We start from the raw sequence: 23317 nt of genomic DNA, 5'->3' as shown, positions 1-23317 counted from the left end.
CTTGATTAAAGACCCATCCTTTGTAAGCACTGTCTTTCTCAAAGATAGTGTTAAATCCTCAGTTACTTTGAGATAAGACCTTGACTTGAACAGAGTTGCCATTTTTGAGGAAAACTAAAGATAAGGCAAAAGAACAATGCACTAAACAAGCAAGCATCTGATAAGTTGTTAGAAGGACATCCTCACAAGAGAATCTGTACTCTGTTCCTACTCAGACCTTAGAAGGACCTACAAATCCTGCCTATCACAGTTAGAACAGAGATTTGAAGGAAAGACAGCTTAATGCCACTCAGCATAGACACTATTATCCAACTCTACTCTCAATTGAGTCATTGCTTTCTAAATTAATTTGATTGGTAAACTTGAGGAATATGTTTTAATGGCAATAGGTCCTTCATGAATAGGGGAATGCCCTGCCAGGTCTCCAGCAGTCTGGGTCCTCTGGTTTGCTGACTTGTAAACTGATTGAGCTGCAGCAAACAACCACTACCAGGGACAGGAGTCAAGGATGTTCTCAGGTGTGCTCTCCAGGGCAGGCTTTGGGAATTATTCTTTTGAATACTTGAGAGGTGCAAACACTGATGGAAGCTTTTCCAGTACTCGAAGCACTGATGATTATTCTCCCCTGCGTGATCTCTCTGATGTAATGCTGCTCTTAAAGGCAGTTTTAATAGGATGCCTCCCCTCTTACCAACCAGCCTCATTTTCATTAAGTGTGTGGGTGTTTCACGTCTTTGAGACTCTCTATCCATGAGTTAGTGCTTCAGTTACTGGAGGAAAGGGACAGATACACCTCACTTCCTCCAGAAAAGAGGCTAAAAAGGGGTTCTGCCAAAGCAGCTGTGTTAACTGTGAAAGAAACATACTGTCAATGCTAAGCACAATGTACAAATCACGCCATGCTGCCTCAGTTCTGAACTCCCAAAACTCATTTGGTGGGATCCCTAAAGGACAAAGCCCCATCTGTTAATTCTCCTGTATAGAACCTCATTGATGGTATCACTTTTATGCAGGAACTAATAGTTGGAGAAATTATTTTAGTATTCATCTTATGGCTGGTGTGTAGCTGAGAAATAATTCTAAAGAAGCATTGGCTGGAAATGATGTAAGAAATGTCTGTTTACTCCTGGGATTCAGGGGAAGAGATGGTGGTTTCTCAGCACAAAATGATGGTTCTTCCATTTCCTTTAGCATTGGTCACACACCCTTTGGAAACTGATTATGAATGAAAAAAGCATCCTGTCGTTTCTTCCAGGAAAAGATTTTATCTGGGTCCAGCTGGAATTTTCAACAGGAAGTAAAAGCTTTATGGCCATGTTTTGGAAAGAGGTAACCTTACAATACTCTTGAAAAGTAATTTCCTCAAATGTTAATGAGATATATTTTAACTAGCAAGAAAGGCGAAAGAAAATAATCTCTTGCTTTGCCAAATGAATTGAAAAATGACTTCAAGGAAAGGAGATAATCCTGCCAGCATAAACACCATTAAACAAGCCACATACATGCCTTCTATTGTTTTTTATCTAAGCAGAGAGACCACTTAAATGTGTTGAAATAATAGGCCCTTTATGTTTGACAAGAAAATAAGTGGCATGTTTCATTTCCTTACTCAGACTGAATTAATATTAAAAACCTCATACCTTTATCATAATAATTTTAATGGAAACATTCAACGTATAGAATTAGATAAGAATTGATCTTAAAGAAATGCATATTCCCCTAATAAAGAGCTATAGAGATCTAGATAAAAGCCTCATTTAACCAGAATTACCTTCTAAACTCAACTATGCTGTTAAAATGTCACTTACTCTCAAACAAACTCTACCATGTAGCCACAAAACACAGTTTCATACCATTTCTGTAAGGCTGTTAAAAAGCTTTCAGATTTCTTTGCTTTAAAACAGTCAAGTTTGAATTAAAAATCAGAGAAAAATCTCAAAGACTATAAATAATTCCATTATTGGATCATACACATACTCCCTGAAGTCCATGCTCCTGGGCCTCATGTGTTCAGTAAGGAATGATTCCAGAAGGTGATCCAAGAAAAGAAACATTTAATACACTGCCAGTATTGAAATAGTCTTCTTGAACCATTTTGTATACCTGAAGCAAGGAAGTTTATCCTTCTTAGTATAAATCTGGATGTTCTTATCTATACACATGTCCTTCTTATAATCTGTTTATGTCATGGACTTCATGAAAATCCATGGTAATTTCCAGAATCCATCATTTCTAAACAATACATATTTATTTCCCAGCTCTAGTTTTTACTGAGATATTTGATGTCTAATGCTTTTACTGATGATCAGTTTCTAAGCAACTGGTAAACAGGATTTTTTAGTTGTCAGTTTGCAGAGGAAATTGCAACTCATTAAAGTGAGCATGCAAAGCTAACCTCAGATTGTAGCCATTACATTTATTTTAATGTTGTATTTCATTTAAAATGTTTGATCAGAGAACAAGTCTCCTAGGATGCATAAGTTTTCTGGAACATCACAGTGAACAGCAGTTCTTCAACAAGCCTCATTACATTCAGTGCACAATATCAAGCAATGTAAAGGGAATGAATAGTAGCACCACATTCAGTTCATTTTATATTGATAAAGCTTTGTGTCTCGGGACTAACATGCTAATAACCACATCAATGCTTGTTTTGATTAAGTGGATTTTTTCCAGCAGTGTAAGCAGCAATGCCAGAAATATATTGCACTAAGGATATTCACATCCTTATGCAAGTGGAATGATTAAATTTAGCATCAAGTTACAGGTTGCTCTCTAATTCAATCTCTAATTCTCTCATTCAATTCTACCAATGAATGTTTAAGTTACAACTGGCCTGTGCATCCTCTGAAGTTCAACTTTCAGGACAAATCTTGAACAACTGGAAACTTTTTAGCCAACTAGCCCTGCATTCATTCTTTCCTTGGGTTTTTTGCCTCTGTGACTGGACAAGCACCATTATGTGCATCAGACAAAATATATCAGAACAGAACATGACAATAGACAGTTAGAATGTTCTAAGATCTCTGGAACTTTAATGCCCACTGAGGTCAGTAAAGGGTGAGTAGTGAGAAGAAAGAAAAAAGCATTTATCTCCTGGTAACATTTATTAAAAGGCATTCAGTCAGTATTAAGCAAACCATGCCAAGGACTTACCCTACTAAATAAAAGAATGTGATCCTCAGAAATAAAGAGCTTATTTTCAACACCAGGGCAGCCTCCAGAGCAAAACTGCACTCTGTCTTTGTAGAGTCAAAGCAGCAAGTGTTACTATGTGGTATCAGCCCTGCCAACATCTGACAAGCCCAAGGAGAATGAACACCATGTTTCTTTAAGCATGCAGTGCTTGAGCTGTTAGCCATTGTAAAAACATTAGGAGCAAGAAAGAAAATAATGAACATTACTGTACCAAAACAGGAAAAGCAGATTTCCCTCCCACCCACCCCCTGCCAGTTAGAGCCCTGGTACTTTTTTTTCCAAAATATATCATGGCAAAGGAATGTGTCTTTCTTTGCCTGATGACCTCTGATTTGGAGAAGTATGCTGTTCAGCATCGTTTAGCACACACAGAGAGAAAAGAAGTTTAACTGTTTCAAAGGAATGCAGAATTTCAGCTCTTGTTATGGAGTTCCTCTGAATGCTCATCACACAGCTTAACATCCAGCACACATTGGATGAAAAGGAACAATAACTCATCAGAGATGGCCTCATTCCACACACCCCTTCTCCCCCGCCCATGCTAAACAGCGTCCATTTCCTCGTGAAACAGCAACAGCTTCAGATTACAATTCTGTTCTCCTAAGGATATTCATGTTGCATTTAAGTCAAGAAATCGTGATCTACCAAAACATTCAAGAACTCAGGTTACAAGCCCTACTGCCAAGAATGCAACCTTTTATTTAACACAGATTTACATGACAAAGGGCCCAAATACTGACCAGTGCCTACACCTGATCTCAGAAGAATGAAAACCTCTTAGCAAACATGAAGTCCTTACAGAATAGAGAATAGCACAGCATAAAGCTTATGGCTAAGAGAGGAGTTAAAAGAGGGAAGGTCTGGTTTATTTTATATACCTATATAGGAATTAATTTTATCGAATATACTCCCCTTAGCATAACAAGCAGATTCAAGACTATCTTGAATACAAGGAAGTTCAACAATTTTTTTGCCCAGCTACTATGAAGATGAGTGGTTCAAGATGAACTGGAATTACACTGAAAACCACTCTTGACAGCAGGAAATATGGACTTCAGTGATCTTCAAAAGGTAGATAATGACTACTTAAAGCTTCGTGGTCTCAGACCCCAGTTGCTTTAAGTGTCCAGTAATTTCCTCAGAATCAAAAATTATTTGTTCACAGAGCAAATTTTTTTCAAATTCACAGTGCTCTCATCAAATCCTAAATAGAACCATTACTCACAGATACTGACATTTAGAAAACAGTGCAGCTAAACTTGTAATCCTCCCCTTTAAGATATAGCTAGGTCATTCCCAGGTTTACAATTGAAGTAGTTATCTTTTTTTTTTTATTTGCTTTTACCTTTTCTTGAATCCTCTTGGCTTTCACTGTCGATATAAGTTTCCAAATCACATGGATAGGAAGCTTTATAAAACAGGAGAAGACAGATTTATGCAGCAGATTATCCATAATTTAGGCAATTTCTCTTACTGGTTCCCTGTCAGGAGTTCTGAATGCATGTTTTCTGCCTCTTCCCAAAGACTCGTAGTCCTCGACTGTTGCACAATCCTCTTCTGCAGAGCAACTGGTGAAAATCAAAACATCAAATGCAGAGCCTCCAACAAATGACTAGTGTTAAAGTGCCACAAGGGCAGTGCGAGCTGCAAGAACTGAGGGGCAGTTCTACCAAATGCAAATCATTTCCCTGGCAGCCTGCTCAAACAGCTTCTGGTAAGAACATTCTGCTGCAAAAATCAAATAACAGTAACTAGGTCCTGATTTCCCTACCCCTCCTTATGCCTGATGCCTCTTAGAGCTTAAAGCTTGTTCAGCTGCAGTAAAGAGGTTAGAAAACTGCTGCTTCCAGCACATTCACCCCTCCTCCTCAAGCTGTATTTTGCCGACTGCACTGTCTGGTTTCACTTTTGTTTCACACACAATCCTGTTATGTGGATTTCAGTCAGATTAATGCTTTCTTTCATTCCCTGCTTTCTAAACTGGAACTGCAAGGCACCAGTTACAGAGTATAATAGTGCAAGCTCAGATAAAGCTTAGCTTGCAACCTGGAGCTTTGCCTTGAATCTTACCTGCAAAGTTGTTTCCTTTCAAGTCATTGCATTTGTCTTTATGACCCTTTCCCTACTTTGCACCTTTAATCAGCAGACAAGTATTTGTCTGGCTTTTGTAGTGGATGGAAAAGCAGCAAAGCACATTTCCATCAATTATCATCCTGAATTCTTGATTTTCAGAGGTATGGAAGTTTGGATGTCTCCCTCTCTCTTTTGTTATTGTTGACCTTTTATGCAGAGAAGTCACAGAGCTGGGTTCTTATTACAGTAAAGCAAATCAGTCGTTGCTACAACTCCACAGTCAATGACTCCAAGTTTTTTAAGTCTTTCCTGAGGTGTGTGTCTGTGCATAACAAATTATTTTAAGGTCACACCCTACCCAGGCCATTTTATCATTTTCTTATTTAGACCTTGGTTAATACTACCCAGTTTATCCTGGTGCTATTAAATACAGCTACTAAAGACTAACCAGCTAGAGAATACTATGTTCCTCCTGCACATCAACATTTGTGGGAGGCAAGAGAAATAATTTCTTTACTTTGTCAGCACTGTTTGTGGAAAGTGATCCATACAGTAGTGAAATAATACTGCTTTGCAGGACTCTTCTCCCACTCTTCCTTTCTAGGTCTCACAGCTACAAAAAAAATCTTTCAATGGATTCAGGAAAGAATCCAAGACAGATTTACATGTTTGTTTTCAGTGTTAACTCATCCCACACTACTTGCACATATCCCTCCCTTCAGGTTTGATGCTTGACACAGGCAAATGTTCTGACATTTCATGCTTGGAAATGTGCCTTCAACAATTCCTTTTTGTGTTCCTAAGTGACTGTTTGGCTGCTTATACTTCAGCCCATCTGTTTGGATGGCACCAAGCCTGCTTACAAGGTGATCTTCCTGTTTCACTTCCTATTGAGAGATGCCAGCCAATTTTTGACTCTTGGCACAATACCTCTCCTTCCCTCACTTTGGTAGAAAGCCCTGCTGAGTCAGAAGCACTGTTCCTATGCTTTATAAAATTTGTTGGCACTTGTGTGACTTTGACCACCTGAGCAGCAGAGGAAGAAAACTGAAGTTGTCAGCACTGTAAATTGCCAAGTACACTCATTATTGTGAAGCCAGGGGGATGTTACGAAGATCAGTGACACATCCTAGCACGGGAATTTTAATTGCTCTGCAAAGCCAGGATTACCACAAACAGAAGGACAAGGATAGCAAAAGCAAAAACACAAGCCACAGGCATAAAAGATCAGGTAGGGGAAAACACTGAGTTCCACTTTGCTGTAGTGGTTCCTTTAAAATGACATATACAAGGACATATTTGTTTTGTATAACCTCAGATTTATACCTAAAATCACAGTGTTATGTTCATGCCATTCCCGCAAAATCATACTGGGCTGAAGATGCTCCTTTGTCAAGCTCTGAAGTGCATGACCAAGCTCTTCCAGAGGAATGGGAGCCATAGGCTTGTTTCATATTGGATTAACAAGAGTGTTTCAGCAGGCACTTGCTTACCCCTTCTAGGCTGCATATGGGTGCTTAGGGAGCACAAAGGGGGACAGCTGCAGTAATCCAGGTGGATGGAGCCTCAGAAGTGTAGAACATCTCCTGGTTGAGCCATACCTTGCCAAATATCAGAATTCTACATTTCCTTGATTAGGACCTTCATTGAAACAGAGAGAAAGATTTCTTAACTAGGAAATATTTGCACTGTCAAGAGTAAGTCAGTGAGTACTTATCACCAATGTTCCTCCCTCCACCCTGTTTAAGAAAAGCAGTAACAAGCCAAGAAAAGCAAAGACAGGCTTTCAACAAACACTATCAGCTGTCAGAACGTTTTAGTTTAAGGGTTTTAGTGGAAAAGTTTCCTTTCTCTGGTGTAAAATAATGTGACAAAATTTCCAAATGTGTTCTGACACCTGAAAGAACAGTTTCTTGTTGTGCTCTGCATTTTTACTAAAGAAATTCCCTCACTTCCCATGCCATGATATGTTTAAAAGAAAATGGAAGAAATTTGAACATTTTAACTATGCCTAGGAATGGATCACATTTATACTAAAATAATGATCTGTTATGTGCTCAGAAAATAGCAAACAACAGACACTAAACTTCTCAGTTCTGGCCTGGCAACTATCCAGTATCAACAAGAATTGTTCAAGATTTGTTCAACTAATTCTTGTGGTCTCAGTCTGGGTGAATTGAACACCTCCCACACAGCACTTAGACAACCCCTGCCCTGTATTTTAAGCTTTTCTAATGACAATAATAAAATATATCACTAACAGCCAAAATCCATAAGCAGCGTCCAGATCCTGTGTAATAGCAGCAAATAATTCTCTTTTCACTGAGTGAATAAAACCTGCACCAAAACAGAGATATGTATGCATCTGCATAGGTATATGTGTGTAATTATACAGATGCAGGTACTGCTTGTATACAAAATATCCCCACCCTGAAAACACATTTAAGGAGCTGGTGAACAAACATAGACTTTGTCCTACCACTCAGTGCAAGCTGCTGGCAGCAGGACAGGCAACAATGTGTAATTCTTGCTCATTGTGAGCTGTTCAATTGTCTTCTCTGACCACCTTGGTATCTCAGCCAGACACCGTCTAAAGCCTTTCACTGCAAAGTTCCTCTATCCCAAGGAAGCCACAGCATTTGGGTCCTTGAAGCATATCCTATATGTACAAAGGGAGTATTGCCTTTTGGCTTTGTGTGCTGCCAGAACAAGAACTCGCTTCTTCCTCTCTCCCCCCACCTCACTGTTTTGATACATAGCAGTAACTCCAGCAGAGCTGTTAGTTCAAGATTTTCAACTAATCTAATTTTCAACTTATTTCTAATTTTTGATCAGGATTTTTTTGTTCAATTCTAGTTAAAAATTGATCCAGTTACTTTTTTTAAAATTTTGAATTATGCAAACTCCATCTTTGATATGCATCACTAATTTAGATTTTCTAGGATTTTAATGCTTCAATTTTAGTTCCACGTCCAGTCACAGTCTCCCGAGTCCAAAAAATGACATGGTTATATTGGAGCATGTCCAGAAAAGTGCCATTAAAATATCTAAGGGACTGGAATATCAATTATGGGAGGAGAAACTGAGAGAGCTGGGACTGTTTAGTCTGAAGAAGGGCAGACTCAGGGGATTCTTCTTAATATGCATAAATACTTGAGAGGCTGAAATGAAGGATGAGGAGCCTGACTTCTCAGCAGTGCCTTGTCCTGGAGAAAATAGACAGAAACTGAAATGCAGAAAGCTCCATCCAAATATAATTATTTGTTAAACCAGTTAAAATGATGAAGTATTGAAACCTGCTGCTAGAAAGGTTGTGTAGTCTTCAACTTTGGACAAATTCAAAGTCTTTCAATCAGTCCTGTGCAGTCTGCTCTTTCTGACTTTGCTTTGAGCATGGTATTGTACCACATGATCTCCAAAGGGTCCCTTCCAACCTCAGCTATTCCGTAATTCTGTGCAATTATAAGCTATTACTATAAAAAAAACCCCTAAGGGTATGCAAATGGCATCATTAATTCTGCATAGAAGTGCTTTTTAAAGAAAGGAGATACGGTTAAAGAAATGTCACTGATTCCCAAATATACAGATTCATTGCTGGTGCAGTGCCAAAAAATAATAGTTCATTTTATTGCAAGAAATTATGCCTGAGTTTCCAGCATGCTTCTCAAATGTGATACACACTCTTGTGTAGAGGCATTCACACAGACATCAAATAATTACATATACTACAAGTCTGGTTGCCAATACCTTGCTTGAAATTGTTGGACCAGATAACTGGTCTATAATTCCTTCTAGATGCTGAAATATTTTCAGACTTTTTTCTTCCTCTCCCAAAAATGCATGAAGCAGTTTGCTTCCCCCTTTTCTTCCTTAATTCCCAAGAGTACAAAGTCATGAGGAGCAATTGGCTGCAATGGTACTTCTACTGTACCAGGTCTTCAATCTAGATGATGTCACTTACAGAAAAGAGAGACCCCAGCTGTAAAATAAAGCTCAAAATCCTGCACCCATTTCTTAAAACTTCTTTCCTTGGATATGCTCTTCACATTCACCTGATTTACTGTGCCCAGTCAGAACAAAATATCAAATATTCAGTTTGCAGGAACAGGAAGGAACAGTTTGATAAGATGGTAGACAGAATCTGAGGCTTCTACGCTTATGTCCTGCTGTGTTTTCCTTAACCAAAGCAGCTTCCTCCCATTGCATTGTGCCAAGTAAAAGAATGCATCAGGAGTCAATGGATCATAAGCAGGGTGTGTGATCATGGCTGAGAGGTGGCTGTCAGTGGAACACACTGTGCTCACGTGCCCCTCAGAGGCTGTGTACACTGAACTATCAGCCCAGCACCGCTTTCAGAAACTTAATTCCTTTAATATCCAACCTTGAGGTTACAATCAAAGAGTTAATTTCACAAGAAAAAAGGCTGAAGCTTTACACCAGTATTGCTGCACCAGAAACAGAATAGATTTTCTTACAGCCACCGTCCTACAAACGACCTACCTTTTACACTCCGCACAGCCAGTAAAGCTATTTGTCTTTTTAAAGCTCCATGGTATTGGGATTTGGGCCCCATTTGTTACCCACTCTCCTAGTTCTTTGCGTTAATGAGCTCTAATCAGCAGCCTTCCATTTTATACAGTGTCACCCTCTAGTGCATTGTTTAAATGTATCTAAATTAAAATCACACCCTATTTAAAATTTGCCTCTTGCTCTAAAATCTCCTGATCAATCATTCTGTAGTTACAGCCTAGCCTCTACAAATTTGATCAATGCTGCTTCATTTTGTCTTCCAGATTGTTTAATAGAAACCTTAATTAGTGCTTTCATTAATTAGTACCAGACCTGATACTGATTCAGAGATATGGTATTTGATAGCTCCCTCACCACTGGTGTTTCATTGTTAATTATCCTGACACTGTAGCCCAGGCAATTTTGTATTCCCGTTACAGGTTTATGAAGCTAATAAGGGCTTTTTTCCTACCGAATTCTTCCTGAAGGAGCTTCCCACACATAGCAACAAGAAGCCATGGTAGAGTTAGATAACAGAAATCCAGTGTGTTTTCACTTGTCTACTAAACACAAAATATACTGCAGCATATTAACTTACTCTGAACCAAAAAGTTCAACTAATTATTCACACTTGTCTCAAAGGAGCATGAAAACCTCTTCTTCACTGCACTGATGAATTTGGGGTTAGTTTTAGGGTGCTTCACAGAGCAGTGGGGCTAGAAAGGCCAGGCAGAAGTTCACTGCATGTGAACCTGGCAGCCAGCTGAGCTTTTTCTCACCTCTAAGTCTTTCATCCAAGGTTTAAGTGATAACATCACCACAGTCTCATTTTCTAGCCCAGTTAATCTTCCTATAGCAGTGTTACTGTCCTCAAATTTGCCTCACTCACTCAAAAGCAGGTAGCAGCCCATCCAGAGACCCACTAAGCTCCTAGCCAGCAGAAAGTGTCTGAAGGGTGAAAGAAGGGGGCCTTTACTCTTTAGTTTTCCTTTATTCAGACACACAACTCTTCCATCTCCAAAGAGGACTCATCTGAACAATTTCCATATCTTACTCAGAAGAGCTCTAAACAAAAGCACTTCCCCTGGAGGTTTGGCTAAGGTGAAGAACACTTACAGTACAGTCCAGTTTCTAAACAAGTGCACTTATTTAAGGCATAATCAGAGAAACACAAGGTCAAATTACTGAGAAAACCCTCTCCTATTAAAGTACAAGCTCTGCAGAAATTGCATCTTGACACCAAGGACTAGATCTGCAAGTGTACTTATGGATACAAGACTTGTACTTGCTAAGAGCACCATAAGAGACTGTAGAAAAACAGGAAAGTCTTTCTCAAACTGAGCCTGATTCCAGCAATTCACCTTTAAAGACTTAGCATTAGCTAAGTCAAACTTGGGAAAGAACGTGGAAATGCAGCTTGCATTCTGCCAGATTTGGCATACAACTTTCTCCTGAAAATTAAGGAGTCTCTGCACTCAAGTGAAAGTAGCCCTTTCTAGCAATTTAACTTTACTACTCAAACTTGTTGCACAATTTATTCTGCTATATTTTCTTGTGACTTTATACCTATGCAAAACTTTCTTCTTTCTGAATGTACCTACCATTCTCAAGATAATTCAACAATTGAAAAATAAAAATAATTAACTTTTTTCTCATCTTCTCATCATCTGTAATTATTTTCCTTTTCCAAGGCCCTTCCAAATATTTCCCTAGGAACATTTCTCTTAAATGAATACTACACACCACAGAGGAGGAAAGAAAAAGGATTGCAATATTTGCTTTACAAGAGCTCACCTTAGGTTCCCTTCTTCTCACTTAAACAACTAGCCTAGTATATTATTTAAGGAGATTACTGCTAGGTAACTCTAGATTTTTTTCCTCTTGTCTCTGTGAAGATCTCAGATTTGAGGTATGTGAGTCAAGCAAGAGAAGAGAAGAGATGGTGTGAGTACATGAAATGTGCCTTATCCTACAGTGGAGAATGTGAATCCTGCCACTGACAGGATGTAAAGGATCTAATTGAAAGCATATATGTCATTTGAAAGCTAGTGGAGAGTAAGGGCCAATTGCTGAGCACCCTAAACTCCAGGTGCAATTAATATTTCAGCTGCTTATCATCTACTAAAAAAATCCATACCTTACTTTATAAAAGACTCCATTTTAAAAATCTGTCTCTCAGGGTAGTTCATTTATCTATCGATCAGATTAAAAGAAGAATGTGTTAGAAACCTACATACAGCTAAAATGAAGAACCAGCATGATAGTTTAGAACAAAAGCTTGCCCAACAGGCTCTGAATTTCATGTTGTAAATTGGCAAGCATCTGACTTGAAGAATGGTATTTGAAACTAAAAAGACATTCAGAAAATGGATTCTGAAAAATTATGTCTGGTTTAGATTTTACCTGTATATATATCAAAGGACACTCTTCCTAGTACCTATGTGTCAATCTCTTTTTTTGCCTTGTACACACTCCAAAAATTATTTTAGGGTTGAATTATCTGTCAGTTTTGGATAGCCTGGATTTCTAGTGCAGAGGATATACATTCACTTTAAAGACATCAAGAAGCTACTGCTCACATTATGCACAGATGATCAAAAAAGTGTGCCTAGAGCATAATAGAGGGCTGTATTATTTTCTGTTTCACAAACTAAGGATGTGTCTAACTGAGAGCACCCATAGTCAGAGGTATCATCACCTCACAAAAACTAGCTGCAGGAATGGAAAGACATGAGACAGGCAGTGGTCATGAATAGGCCTACAAAAGCTTTTATAGGAAGAAGGACTGAAAAGATGCAAACTGCTTAGAGCTGGCAGGAGACAGACACAGAGGGAAATGAAAGACTATGGAAGGACTAGGTACAGCACATCTGAAACACAGGAAGGAAGTCTGTTTTATAAGTAGTCTTTTGAATAAAATAGGAAGTGATTAAAATGTGGAATTTTTTTTCTGCATGCCATCTCAGGGGTCAAATGTTAGTCAGATTCAAAGGAATATTGAACAAGTGAGTGTATAATGGGAACATTCATAATAAAGGTGCAGGCTGGGATATCAAACTGAATGCTTCAGGGCAAAGGTCCCTCATCAATTCTAAGGAATTAGAAACCAGACTTTTATGAGCAGTTATTTTGGCAGGCAGGGAGAGAATTGTTAATCCATTTATAATGCCTTTCACCTAAAACACGGGGAGGATATAGATTAAAAAAAAAAAAAGAAACAGGATTAGTAAACAGACAAATGAATCAACATGTAGTGACTTAGAAAATCCCCAACTTACTCCCTAGAAAAAGGAAAGGGATGAAACATCATTAATCAGCCAGAGAGAAAAAATTCAAAATTCTGAGGTTAGGGCCAATGAGGTAAAACTGTGAAAAGACAGGAAAAGTGCTCCAAATGTTTGAGTAAAAGATGTCACATTTATAGAGAGGGTGAAACAGAAATGTGACATATTGAAGAGATTAATAAATGGATTTTTTATTAAAACAAAAATCACATAGAAGATGCAATATTAAATGTTTGAAAGGTTCTTTTTTAATATAAGTTGATGGTTTACCAGGGAGGCAATTTGTCTAAATGATTTGCTATATGTACTTCCTTATCCTGAGCTTGAACATGGTTCAATTCTAGCAGAGGCAGAAGGTACCATAGAAATGATCCAAATGACCCCCATGATTCCCCAACAGATTGAAACTTGTTGACAGGAATCAGTGATGGACCTGTGTCAGACCTATACTTTTTCTCCCAGTGTGTGGGACCACATGTGCTAGATTCACTTGACAAAAGACAAGCAGGCAGGGAGTGGGAAGGGTCCACAGCCAAGCATGGGCATGGCCATGGGGCTGGCTGGGAACCAGAGCCTGAGCTCAAAGATAGACCCTGCATGAATGGCAGGAAGGAGGGATCTCACTGAGTCCTACATGAGGTTGAGATTGTCCTCACCCATTTCTGCCAAACAGAAGGAGTTCTGCTGTGTTCTTGTACCACAAGTTACATTTCTGGGGGTTTTCTTTGCAGGTCTCACCCTTTGGCAGAAGTGGTTCACAAGAGCAGCTGTACCCTCTCAGAGCTCCTCTGAGAGTTGCTTCCTGCAAGGGCTTTTAGCAGATGCACACACAACTGACTTGAGAGCAGAGCAGGCACACAGCATTGCTTCCCCCAGGTACTTTTGTCAAGACAGAGCTCCTGCATCAGGAGGGATGTCTAGGTGTGGCAGTCCAGATTATTTTCTCATGCATTAATTTCTCTAATTCCTCTAAGAAACCATAAAAATTGCTAGTGCCCACAGAATCCTGTAGCAATGAGCTCCCCTTCTTACCATTCCTCTGACTGTTGAATTCCTTTATTAATCACTCTAAAAAGCAGAAACTATTAATTTGTGTAGCTAAATTACTTCTGAATTCTTACCAGTAACTGAGAACAGACCTTGATATAGAAATATCAGTTACTTTGAATTATTTGATACTACTGTGTTCATATGCAAATATAAAATTTTGGGCTTAGAGATATTAGGAAAACCACTCTTGGGAAAAAAAATGGTGCAGTGTGTTTTGTTTCACTTATGTGAAATCTGGCAGCCACAATGTTGAGCAGATTAAAAAAGGAAAGTAAGGGACATGTTAGTAAAAATTTATTGCACAAGAGCAGAGCAATCACAGTGTCTGTGCCATTTATCACCAAGAGAAGACTTGGTGTTCCCACTGTAACCTTGTGTTTCTATGGGGAACGCCTTCTTTTGCTTTTCCCCATTTTGATTGATACAATACACCAAACATGCTCAAATGCTGTTTCCAGACTCAGTCAAGGTTCCATAATAGAGAAACAGTACACAGTTTGTCAGTCAGCAAAACAAATTACCTTACAGTCACTTTATTTGGGATATTCAGTGCACCATTTAACTGGGAAATGCTCACTAACTCTATGGATTGTGGGGAAATTTGGAAAATAACACTGCAGAGCTGGGACAGATCAAGACATTGGCAGAATGCTATCATCCTCTGATGCTGTCAAACACAGGGAGTTTTCCCCATGTCTCTGCAATGGGAATGAGCAATGGGATGAGAGGATGCTCTGCCATTATATCTTAGTTGCATTGCCTTTTGAAGTGCAGGGAACCCTGCAACACCAAGAAAAGTATTCAGGGATGGAGCATGAGAGCTTGTTGGGAAAGTTAGCTGGGAATAAATGCCACAAGGCCCAGCTTAAGGTGGCACATATGTGCATTCCCAGCCTACCCTGAGCTGCTTGAAGCAACTCCAGGCTATTGCTGCTTCCCGAACAGCAGCTTATCTTGTAAGAGATGATGTCCACTTCCCTATCTGAAGCAGAAAGCTGATGCCAGGTGCTCGGCTGGCTTTAAAACACTGAGAAAAAAGGGAAGACTCCATTTTCTTCATTATTCCATTTCAGTTGTTCTCTGTCAAGAGTCACCTCGAGGGCTTCCTGTACACGGAATATTGGTCTTGAGCTTCTGAGCTGCTATGGTTCTCGGGTGGGAGAATGAAGAGTTGCATTTCATACTCTCAGGAGATCATTTCAAGACAGGGTTTCTAGTGGAGTTAGTGGAGTCACACCTGGAGCTAGCAGAGCATGTCATGCCTCTTCTTCCCCCATTTTTCTACTTAAAACCCATCTTCAGCACACGGGTCACTCAATTTGCCTATAGATGCTTGCAGTTCAAGTGTAAGACATTACTATTCTCCTTGCATTTGTTTTTCTACGGCATTCCACGAAATAACATGATGCCATTACCCTGGGATTTACTACTGTTCTGTTTTGCTTCTCATATCTCGCCGTTCCAGAGCATAGGATGCTAACCTCCTGCTCTGTTGTCTCAATGCAATTTCCCTTATCACCTCCTGGGATATTTTCATGAGCCTTGGACTCTGCTTTAAATAACAACCTGCAGACTGACTTTACAAAAAGCACACTGTACTCCCCACTGTCAGTGCAATGATAGATTTTGTAAATAAATGGATTATGACCCAAATAGCAAAAAAACATTATTAGTGGTGCCAGAAAATAACATTTGTATAGACTGTCAATTAACCAGCTGTGAAGCCTGCATATAGGAAACATCTGCATTTATTTCTACTGTATCAGTATTTCATTCAACAGTGCTGGGTTATTTCATTCCCTTGATGAAGTGAGTGCACAGAGTGCCTATTAATGGAAATAAAATAAATGTACTGTGTGAGATAGGAGAAGATTGTGTGGATAGAAACAAGCACTTTTGGGGGAAAGGAAAGCAGCATTTGAATCTGGGGTTTTTTTTCCCATGATAGAGTGTTTGTGCATAATTTATCTGATGCATTTGCAAGGGGCTGTCTACTCATGAGATATGAATCTCAGGCAGCTAAAAACACAGTCCAAATCTCACTCAAGGGTAAGAGGATCTTTTAGTGCCAGTACCCAGTCAGCCTCATCATGACCACTGTGCTGAAATGAACATCATGCTCTGTAAAGTGGATTTTGTCACCACAGATTCATTGCATAGTAATGATGGAACAGTCATATACAAAACCTCTTTCTGCCCACTGCCCTAGATTCCAGCTTTTAACTACAGAAGGTAACTGAGCTGCAAAACTATCTCATGTATTTTCTCCAGTGGTTGTCACATACATACAGGTCACATGTAAGTGGCATAGAAGTAGACAAACAGGTAGCATAAGGGACGTTTACCACATGCATTTTCTGAGAAAACATGAAAACCAAGCCTTACTTCCATTCTTAGATTCAGCTGTGAGCCTCTCTACCAAAAGCTGAAGGGACACTTGAAGGCATTTTACAAGAACATGATGCATGTGACATCTTGACTGAAAATAAAAGGCTTTACTTTCTACAGCTCCTGTATATGTCTGCAATGGCTGGACTTCATCTTAAAGGTCTTTTCCAACTTAAACAATTCTGTGTAAATCTAGAATACCTCCAATAATGTTGTGAGGGGTGCCATATATGAACATGGCCATAAATTCACTGGAAAACAGTTGTCACACTTGCAATATTGTTTTCTAGGTCACAAAACTCCAATAAAAAGGCAATTTACAATATTATTCTTTTTGTCTCTCAAAAGCATATGTATTTGCAAAACTGAAGCACTCCCCAGCACCTTTTAAGTTCAAAAATTGCCAGAATGAGAAACAACAAGCAGCACTCCAATGCTCTTTCAGTCAAGGGACAATTCAAACATTCTGCCCTAAACATCATTTACTCAAGAGCACAATTGTCCCACTGAGTCACTTCTGTCAGGCAAACACAGCAAATGAAGACTATCCTATAGTGCAATGTGTCATGAATAAACATTGTCAATAGAGCAATTTTGACCAGAATGAAAAGCAGAAATTCTCAGGCACTAGAAAAATAATTTCCTAGGTAAATCATGGGCATATGGTCTCTACTGTCAAGGAAGTCACTCTGAAATTACATTTATTCCTCTTCAGCATCAAATTCTGATTGCACTGAAAATAATGGAAATGCTCTTACCCATTTTATGAAAAAAAAATTTTAACACTGTCGTTTTAAAGGAATAGCACCAGGAATTAGTCAGGAATAGCATTCACAAAGTTACAGCCTTCCTTTGGAGCTTGCAGATGGGTGGAAAATGTTTTGCTCTCATTTCACCTCCAACCCTACTGGCTGAGAGATGGAATTTCCATCTGGAGCAGCTGAGCCAATTATATAAATTAGTAAATCACAATATTCATCTCAGCATTAGAAGAGGGGTCTGGTCTGGTTTCACTGGTTGTTTCCAGTGAAATGAGTTGCCTTCTAATTTCATATCAGATGGTGGGACAAGGTCAGGCCCACCTTATCACCTGTGTAACTGCTTCCGAATTTGTCCATCTTCTCAAACTCTCTGACCAATTTAAAGCATTAGCCTTCCACTAAGCAAGAGAAGGGATAGGATGGGCAAACCAATTTCAGCATGTGTCCTGGCAAGTTCCCCTGAGATCTCTATCAGCTATTTGTTAATAGTTGAGGAAAAGGTTGATAAAAACAGCTGTGCAGAAAGATTAAATATATTTCCCATGTTGACATTTATACTGACTCTAAGTTCACAAACACCTCATAAAGTGTTAGTTGTAAGGTAGTATGTATCAAGGCTGTTTTTCAAAGCAATTACACTTAATTTGTCAATCAGAACTTTTCATCAGAAATAAAACAGGCAGCAGCAAATGAGAATTTATAGACAAATCCCTTGACTCAAAATTTGCTTTTACAAACATTACACACAGCTACAACAAAAAAAGGTCACTGAAAAAATGAAATTTGGATGAACAGGCTGCAGACAGCAGCAGTAAACATTTCTGTTTGCCCTGGTAGCTGAACAGTGTAAACAGAGTAGGGGAAGGCAGGGGAAAGTTTTGAATCCTCACTCTTGCTGCTCAGAAGTGAACAGTGCAACTACTTGAAAATAAATACATATCAAATGGCTGTAGAGCAAGTGGATAGAAAGGACCTGTAGAAGTTTCCTAGCTGAGTGCTTCTCAATAGTTTTTACTGTCTCATCATATCTTAGATGGCACATTTTCCAAACAATTTAAAATCCCATAATGTTAGTGAAATATGCAGCCAAATACAAGCAAAAAATTAATAAAAATGATGGTATAAAAAATGAAAGCATGAATGATCACGTATCAGTGCACTTGTTGTTTAGGTACACAAGAAAACATTCACCTCAAAATGAGCAAGACATATCTCTCTGCTTAAATTTTGGCCTGTTCTTCAACTAGTAGAAGCTAAGAAACCTCAACATAGATTATTGCTGAATCCTAAATTTTGTGTGTGTTATTATTCCTCACTGTGCTTGTGTACTCTGTAACCAGACTGTCAGCAATGAAAATTATACTAATTTCTTCATAGACACAGACCAATCTAGTGGTCAGTTAAGCTGACTGAGTAATCTATTGGTCAAAATGTGACCTCTGCAATTTCCTAAGAAAATGAAAACAAGAATGTTGTCAAAATCAGCTGTGAAGTTCTTAGTTGCAGGTATCTGGGTTTGAACAGAGGCTGGGAAGAGGCATGATCAGAGAAGATTTTTCCTTCTGGAATTCATTCTTCCTTCCCTTCTAACACACTCCTGGTGCTTTGATTGAATCATACAGTTAAAGATAGATTGTATCAGGATAGTTTTGAAATATATGTTTATTCAATTTGTGCAGATGAATTGGAAATTATAATATTTTAACATGCTTTGGCACGAATAGATTCTTACGATTTTTTACTCAAAGTTTCTCTGTATGTGGGTAGGTAAGCACCAACTTTTACTCTTCATTTTGTATAAAAAAAGGAAGATAATTTTCTCTCAGTCTAGCTTACACAATAAGAATGATAATCAAATTGCTAGTAATTAGGATAATTAAGAGGCAAATTATTAGAAGTGGAAAATATTTTTTTCAAATAATCCTCTGAAACACCCTTCATTGCAAAGCTTAAAGGCCTAACTAAAAGTTGCTCTGCATTCTATATAACCCTGGTTAGTGAACTTCAATTAACCAAAAATCCTTCTTAAGCAAACAGTTTGAAATCTTGAGATGCTGATTAATTATATTGGAAATTCCCTCAAGCATTAAATCACTTGGTTATCTGAAATAGTTCTTTGCCATTTTCTGCATACAGGTAATCGAGAGTGATACAGTACAGATGTCAGCTTGTTATTTTACATAGTAACTCCAGAAATGAGCACTAAATTGGAAGGAATACTGTAGCACAGTTATCTAAAGTTATAGATAAAGAAACCAGAATTTCTATTTTCAAGACCTTGCATCTCCTAATGATGGTTTTAAATTATTCCTTACTCCTCATGAGAAATGTCTGGCCTACTGAGTTATCACGTTAGCCTTGACACCATAGGCTAATTAGATGTTAAGCATAACAGCGCAAAAGGAAAAAGCCTTCTCCCAACATTAATTCTTAAGAGGATCATTTGAGGAATTTGTATGGCAAACCATTCCTGTGCAGGGTGCACAGAGGAAGCCCAAGAAACACCAGCACTGCAGATAATTTCCATTCAGTGAGACAGACAAGCATTGTGGAAATCAGGACTCTGCCAAAGCCTGGACTGCAATGGCAATGTGTCTCTATTGGAGAAACACCTGTGTCAAACAGCAGCCCTCAGGGCCATGACCACTCTGTTGACTTAGCTGAGGAATGGAATTTTCCCTGTCCCAGGAGAGGCTGGCATGAAGACACTTCCCTGCCTTCTCTTCTAAAAAACAACTACATTAGCTACTGCTCAGGTTTTTTTTTTTTTTTTTTTTTTTTTTTTTTTTGTCCTTTTTAAAAATCAGGATTATGTTATTTGTATACAATCACTGGTATAGAAAAACTTCTAACCAGGACATCTCCATGGATGCTAATTTAGAGCAATTATACTTAATGACAGTGAAACTGCTTAACAGGGGTATATTCATTTAGTGATACAGAAATGAAGTATCTCAAGCTCTTAAATCAGTGTGAAATGCCAAGCTTCCATTACAAGCAGAGATTCCAGTCATAATAAGGAAATAAATACCAAAGACAAATTAAATGCTGTGAATAATCTCCTTATTGCTGTAGTCTTACTTTGATGGCTACTTTATGTCATGGCAAGTCTTTTCAGAAGTGTTTTTGTGTCTTTTTATCAGGATAACTGTTTAATTAAGTTGGCTGCCTACCAGATCAGAGAATTCTACTGAATTAACACTCAGATTTGTTTAGCTTTAGCTAATCAGATGTGCAGGTGTGATGTTCCTGCAGATCTTTCAGTAAGCTTATGTGTTGAAGAGTACAGGTTGGTGCAATGAAAAAGATGTGTTGAAGATATTATATATTCCCTAGGGTACCAGACTGCTTTTCTTCCTTTTGTATTTTATATAATTATTACAAGTCACTATTGGAAGAAATTAATGTTTTGTTTACAGTAAATAATTCTATATCTATGAAGTGGATGTTTAGATTAAGAAGAAGAAAATATGAAACTAAGAAAAGATGTCCACAATAAATAAGGGAAAAGTGGCTAAAACACTATTAAATTGCCTAGCAGCTAGGATGGGTGTTTTTTCCAGTGATACACCACCAATCCAAATCACTCCAGAAATAAGGGCACAAACTCAATTTCCATTTAGCCCTGCAGGTTATCTGCCACAAAAAAACAGAGGAAGATTTGTCTATTTGGGGGGGGGAGGAGAACTGGGCGGGGGGGGGGGGGGGGCAGGGAAAGTAAGAAGAATAAATTACTTCTAGAAAGGAATTAATGAATATTTAATGATAGTTTTACTTTAAGCAGCCCACGTGTAATTTTAAGACCTAAAACTTAATGTGGCTGTTCATGTGAAGATTTTCAGAGTGTGAAAGAACAAGATGGTCTTCATCTTTTTTGAAACTCCTACACCTGCCCCAGGGCACTCAGATCCCTGGATCTTGTACTGGATAGAGACAGAGGAGAGAGAGTTTCTACTGTTACAGCCAAAGATTAAGTGACCATTGTGCTAGAGAACCCTGATTGTATCACTGTCCCCCATATCTATGTCCACCCTCCCCATGCTCACTACAGCACCAGAAAATAGGCAGGGACATGAATCCTTTCTTGCCAAGTTTTCTCCCCTGCCTCAGCAATCCTGTTTTTGTGAAGGTATATTTCAGATAACAAAAAGGATTGAGAGGAAGGAGTATACCATCTTGTCTGTGCTTCTTGAACTTCAGAATTCTTTTCTTCCTTCATGATAGATTTTTTTGGTTGCCTCTCTTCGCCCAGTAAACACTTTCAGGGAGAATATGAAATTTCCTTCATACACAGGAACATTGGGATTTTTGGGAGTAAACAAACAGGCCCAGCTCTTCATCACTCAATGAGGCTTTTAAGGTACTACTGTCTTCATCAGATAACAGTCTGTTATTGTCGATTACATCATTGAAATAATTTTTGAAGCATGTCAAGGCTAGAAAGTAACCAGCTTTAGCTACAAAGACATATTTTTGTGTGTTACTGTCTTCAGAGGAGGAATGAGATTATTTTGTGGCATAGAAGTTGTCTGCCATGGTTTCTTTAGGACCCATGTTGAGCCAGAACTGCACCTGAGAAGAAATTTGCTCCTTGTCACATCAGCTCCAGGAGCTGTGAAAATATGAGAGCACTGCTGGCAATGTCTCACTTTCTGAAATACACAGCAAACTGTATGCATTACTTGAGTGAAAAAGATTCCAGCCTTCCTGTAGTGGTAGGACATGGGGCCATGGTGTTAAACTGAAAGCAGGATGATTTAGACTGGATGTAAGGAAAGCATTGTTAATGATGGGGGTGTGGGGCACTGAGAAATGTTTCTGAGGGAAACTGAGGATGCCTTGTCACTGGAAATGCTCAGGGCCATGTTGGATGGGGTCTGAGCAACCTGGTTTGATGAAAGGTGTCCTTGTCCACGGCAGAAGGTTGGACTAGGTGGTCTTTAAATGTTTCTTTCAACAAGATATTCTGTGATTCTTGTCATTCAAACAGTATTTCAGAATACTTCCAGTATGGAAATGCCCCATGAAGTGGAAGACCACGACTTTTCCAATACAAAATGATGTAAATTTGCTAGTAAAATAGGAAGGCTATGTACCAAAGATCAGTATGGAATCTTTATATAAACTGTATAGGAGCTCCTGAATATTTTCTTTGCTGAGTTTCTGAACTCTCTACCAAGCTGTTAATAATGTAAAGGATCTCAAATGATGAACACAGTTCATGTTTGCAGAAAGAAAAGGTGATTTATTATTTACAAGAAGATCTATCAAATATGATGTCAAATCACAGGTGTTTTTGTCCATACTGACAGGCTGCTGAGTGTTTATACACCAGTTTCATACTTCAGTTTGTCTTGATTCAATTTCATTAATAATTGACAACTGCATTTGCTTCTATGTATTTGCAATAAAATACCATGCAAACAAAATTTGTGAATATACGTGCAGCAAATCTTGTATCAACACTGACTGGCTGCCAGATTTGGAATCAATTCACTGATTAGTTTGCAAGTGATTAATGTGAGTGCTTAATTTAAATTCCTGATTTAAAAACATTTATGGAAAGAGAATTGACAGCCTAAATAGCACTTCAAAGTGCTGCAACTGTTCCTTCCATGGATTCTGCTTTTGTAAAGTGTGGGGGGAAATTTTTGCTCAGGTGCAGCATACCATAAGGTGATGATGTTCAAATGCCAAAATTTTCAGCCCTTCTTGCAACAAGAAATGATAACTGTTAACAGGTTTCCTGAGGAAAAACTGGAATAAAATCCACTTTTTTCTTAAAACTGAAAAGAACACTAAGAAATGGCTGAATAGGATACTAGTACAATGAAGAAATATTTCATTATACCCACACTTGGAATTTCAGCCTGTTTTATGTAGTCTACTTCCGCCTTGGACATGACAAATAAAATTGAATTTTGAGTTTAGATAATAAAACAAGTCCATGTAGAGAGCCCAACAGTTTCCTGGTGCAACTATTAATTCAGCTAGAAGGTTTTCTCAGCACTGTCAGACCTGGGCTTTCCCTCTCTCCATATTTCTGTCCTTTCC

At 38.6% G+C, this 23317-nt stretch overlaps 1 protein-coding gene across 2 annotated transcripts in view; it reads right to left on the bottom strand.

Annotated features, from left to right (window-relative positions):
* ATP2C1 (ATPase secretory pathway Ca2+ transporting 1) overlaps positions 1-6000 on the bottom strand; it is a 63169-nt gene extending 57169 nt beyond the window's left edge. The window contains exons 1-2 of one of the 2 annotated variants that reach the window (XM_079302025.1): positions 5789-6000; positions 4544-4766 (exon numbers count right to left, since the gene is read on the bottom strand). In XM_079302025.1, coding sequence (XP_079158151.1) covers positions 4544-4651 — 108 coding nt within the window. In that variant the 5' untranslated portion in view covers positions 4652-4766; positions 5789-6000. Of the gene's footprint in view, positions 1-4543; positions 4878-5788 lie in introns of those variants that run through there. The other variant, XM_079302029.1, reaches the window with a different exon arrangement.
* Positions 6001-23317: the final 17317 nt, after the last annotated feature.

Source organism: Erithacus rubecula (assembly GCF_903797595.1).
Source record: "Erithacus rubecula genome assembly, chromosome: 3".
NCBI lineage: Eukaryota > Metazoa > Chordata > Aves > Passeriformes > Muscicapidae > Erithacus > Erithacus rubecula.
This window is presented reverse-complemented; position numbering and strand designations above follow the sequence as displayed.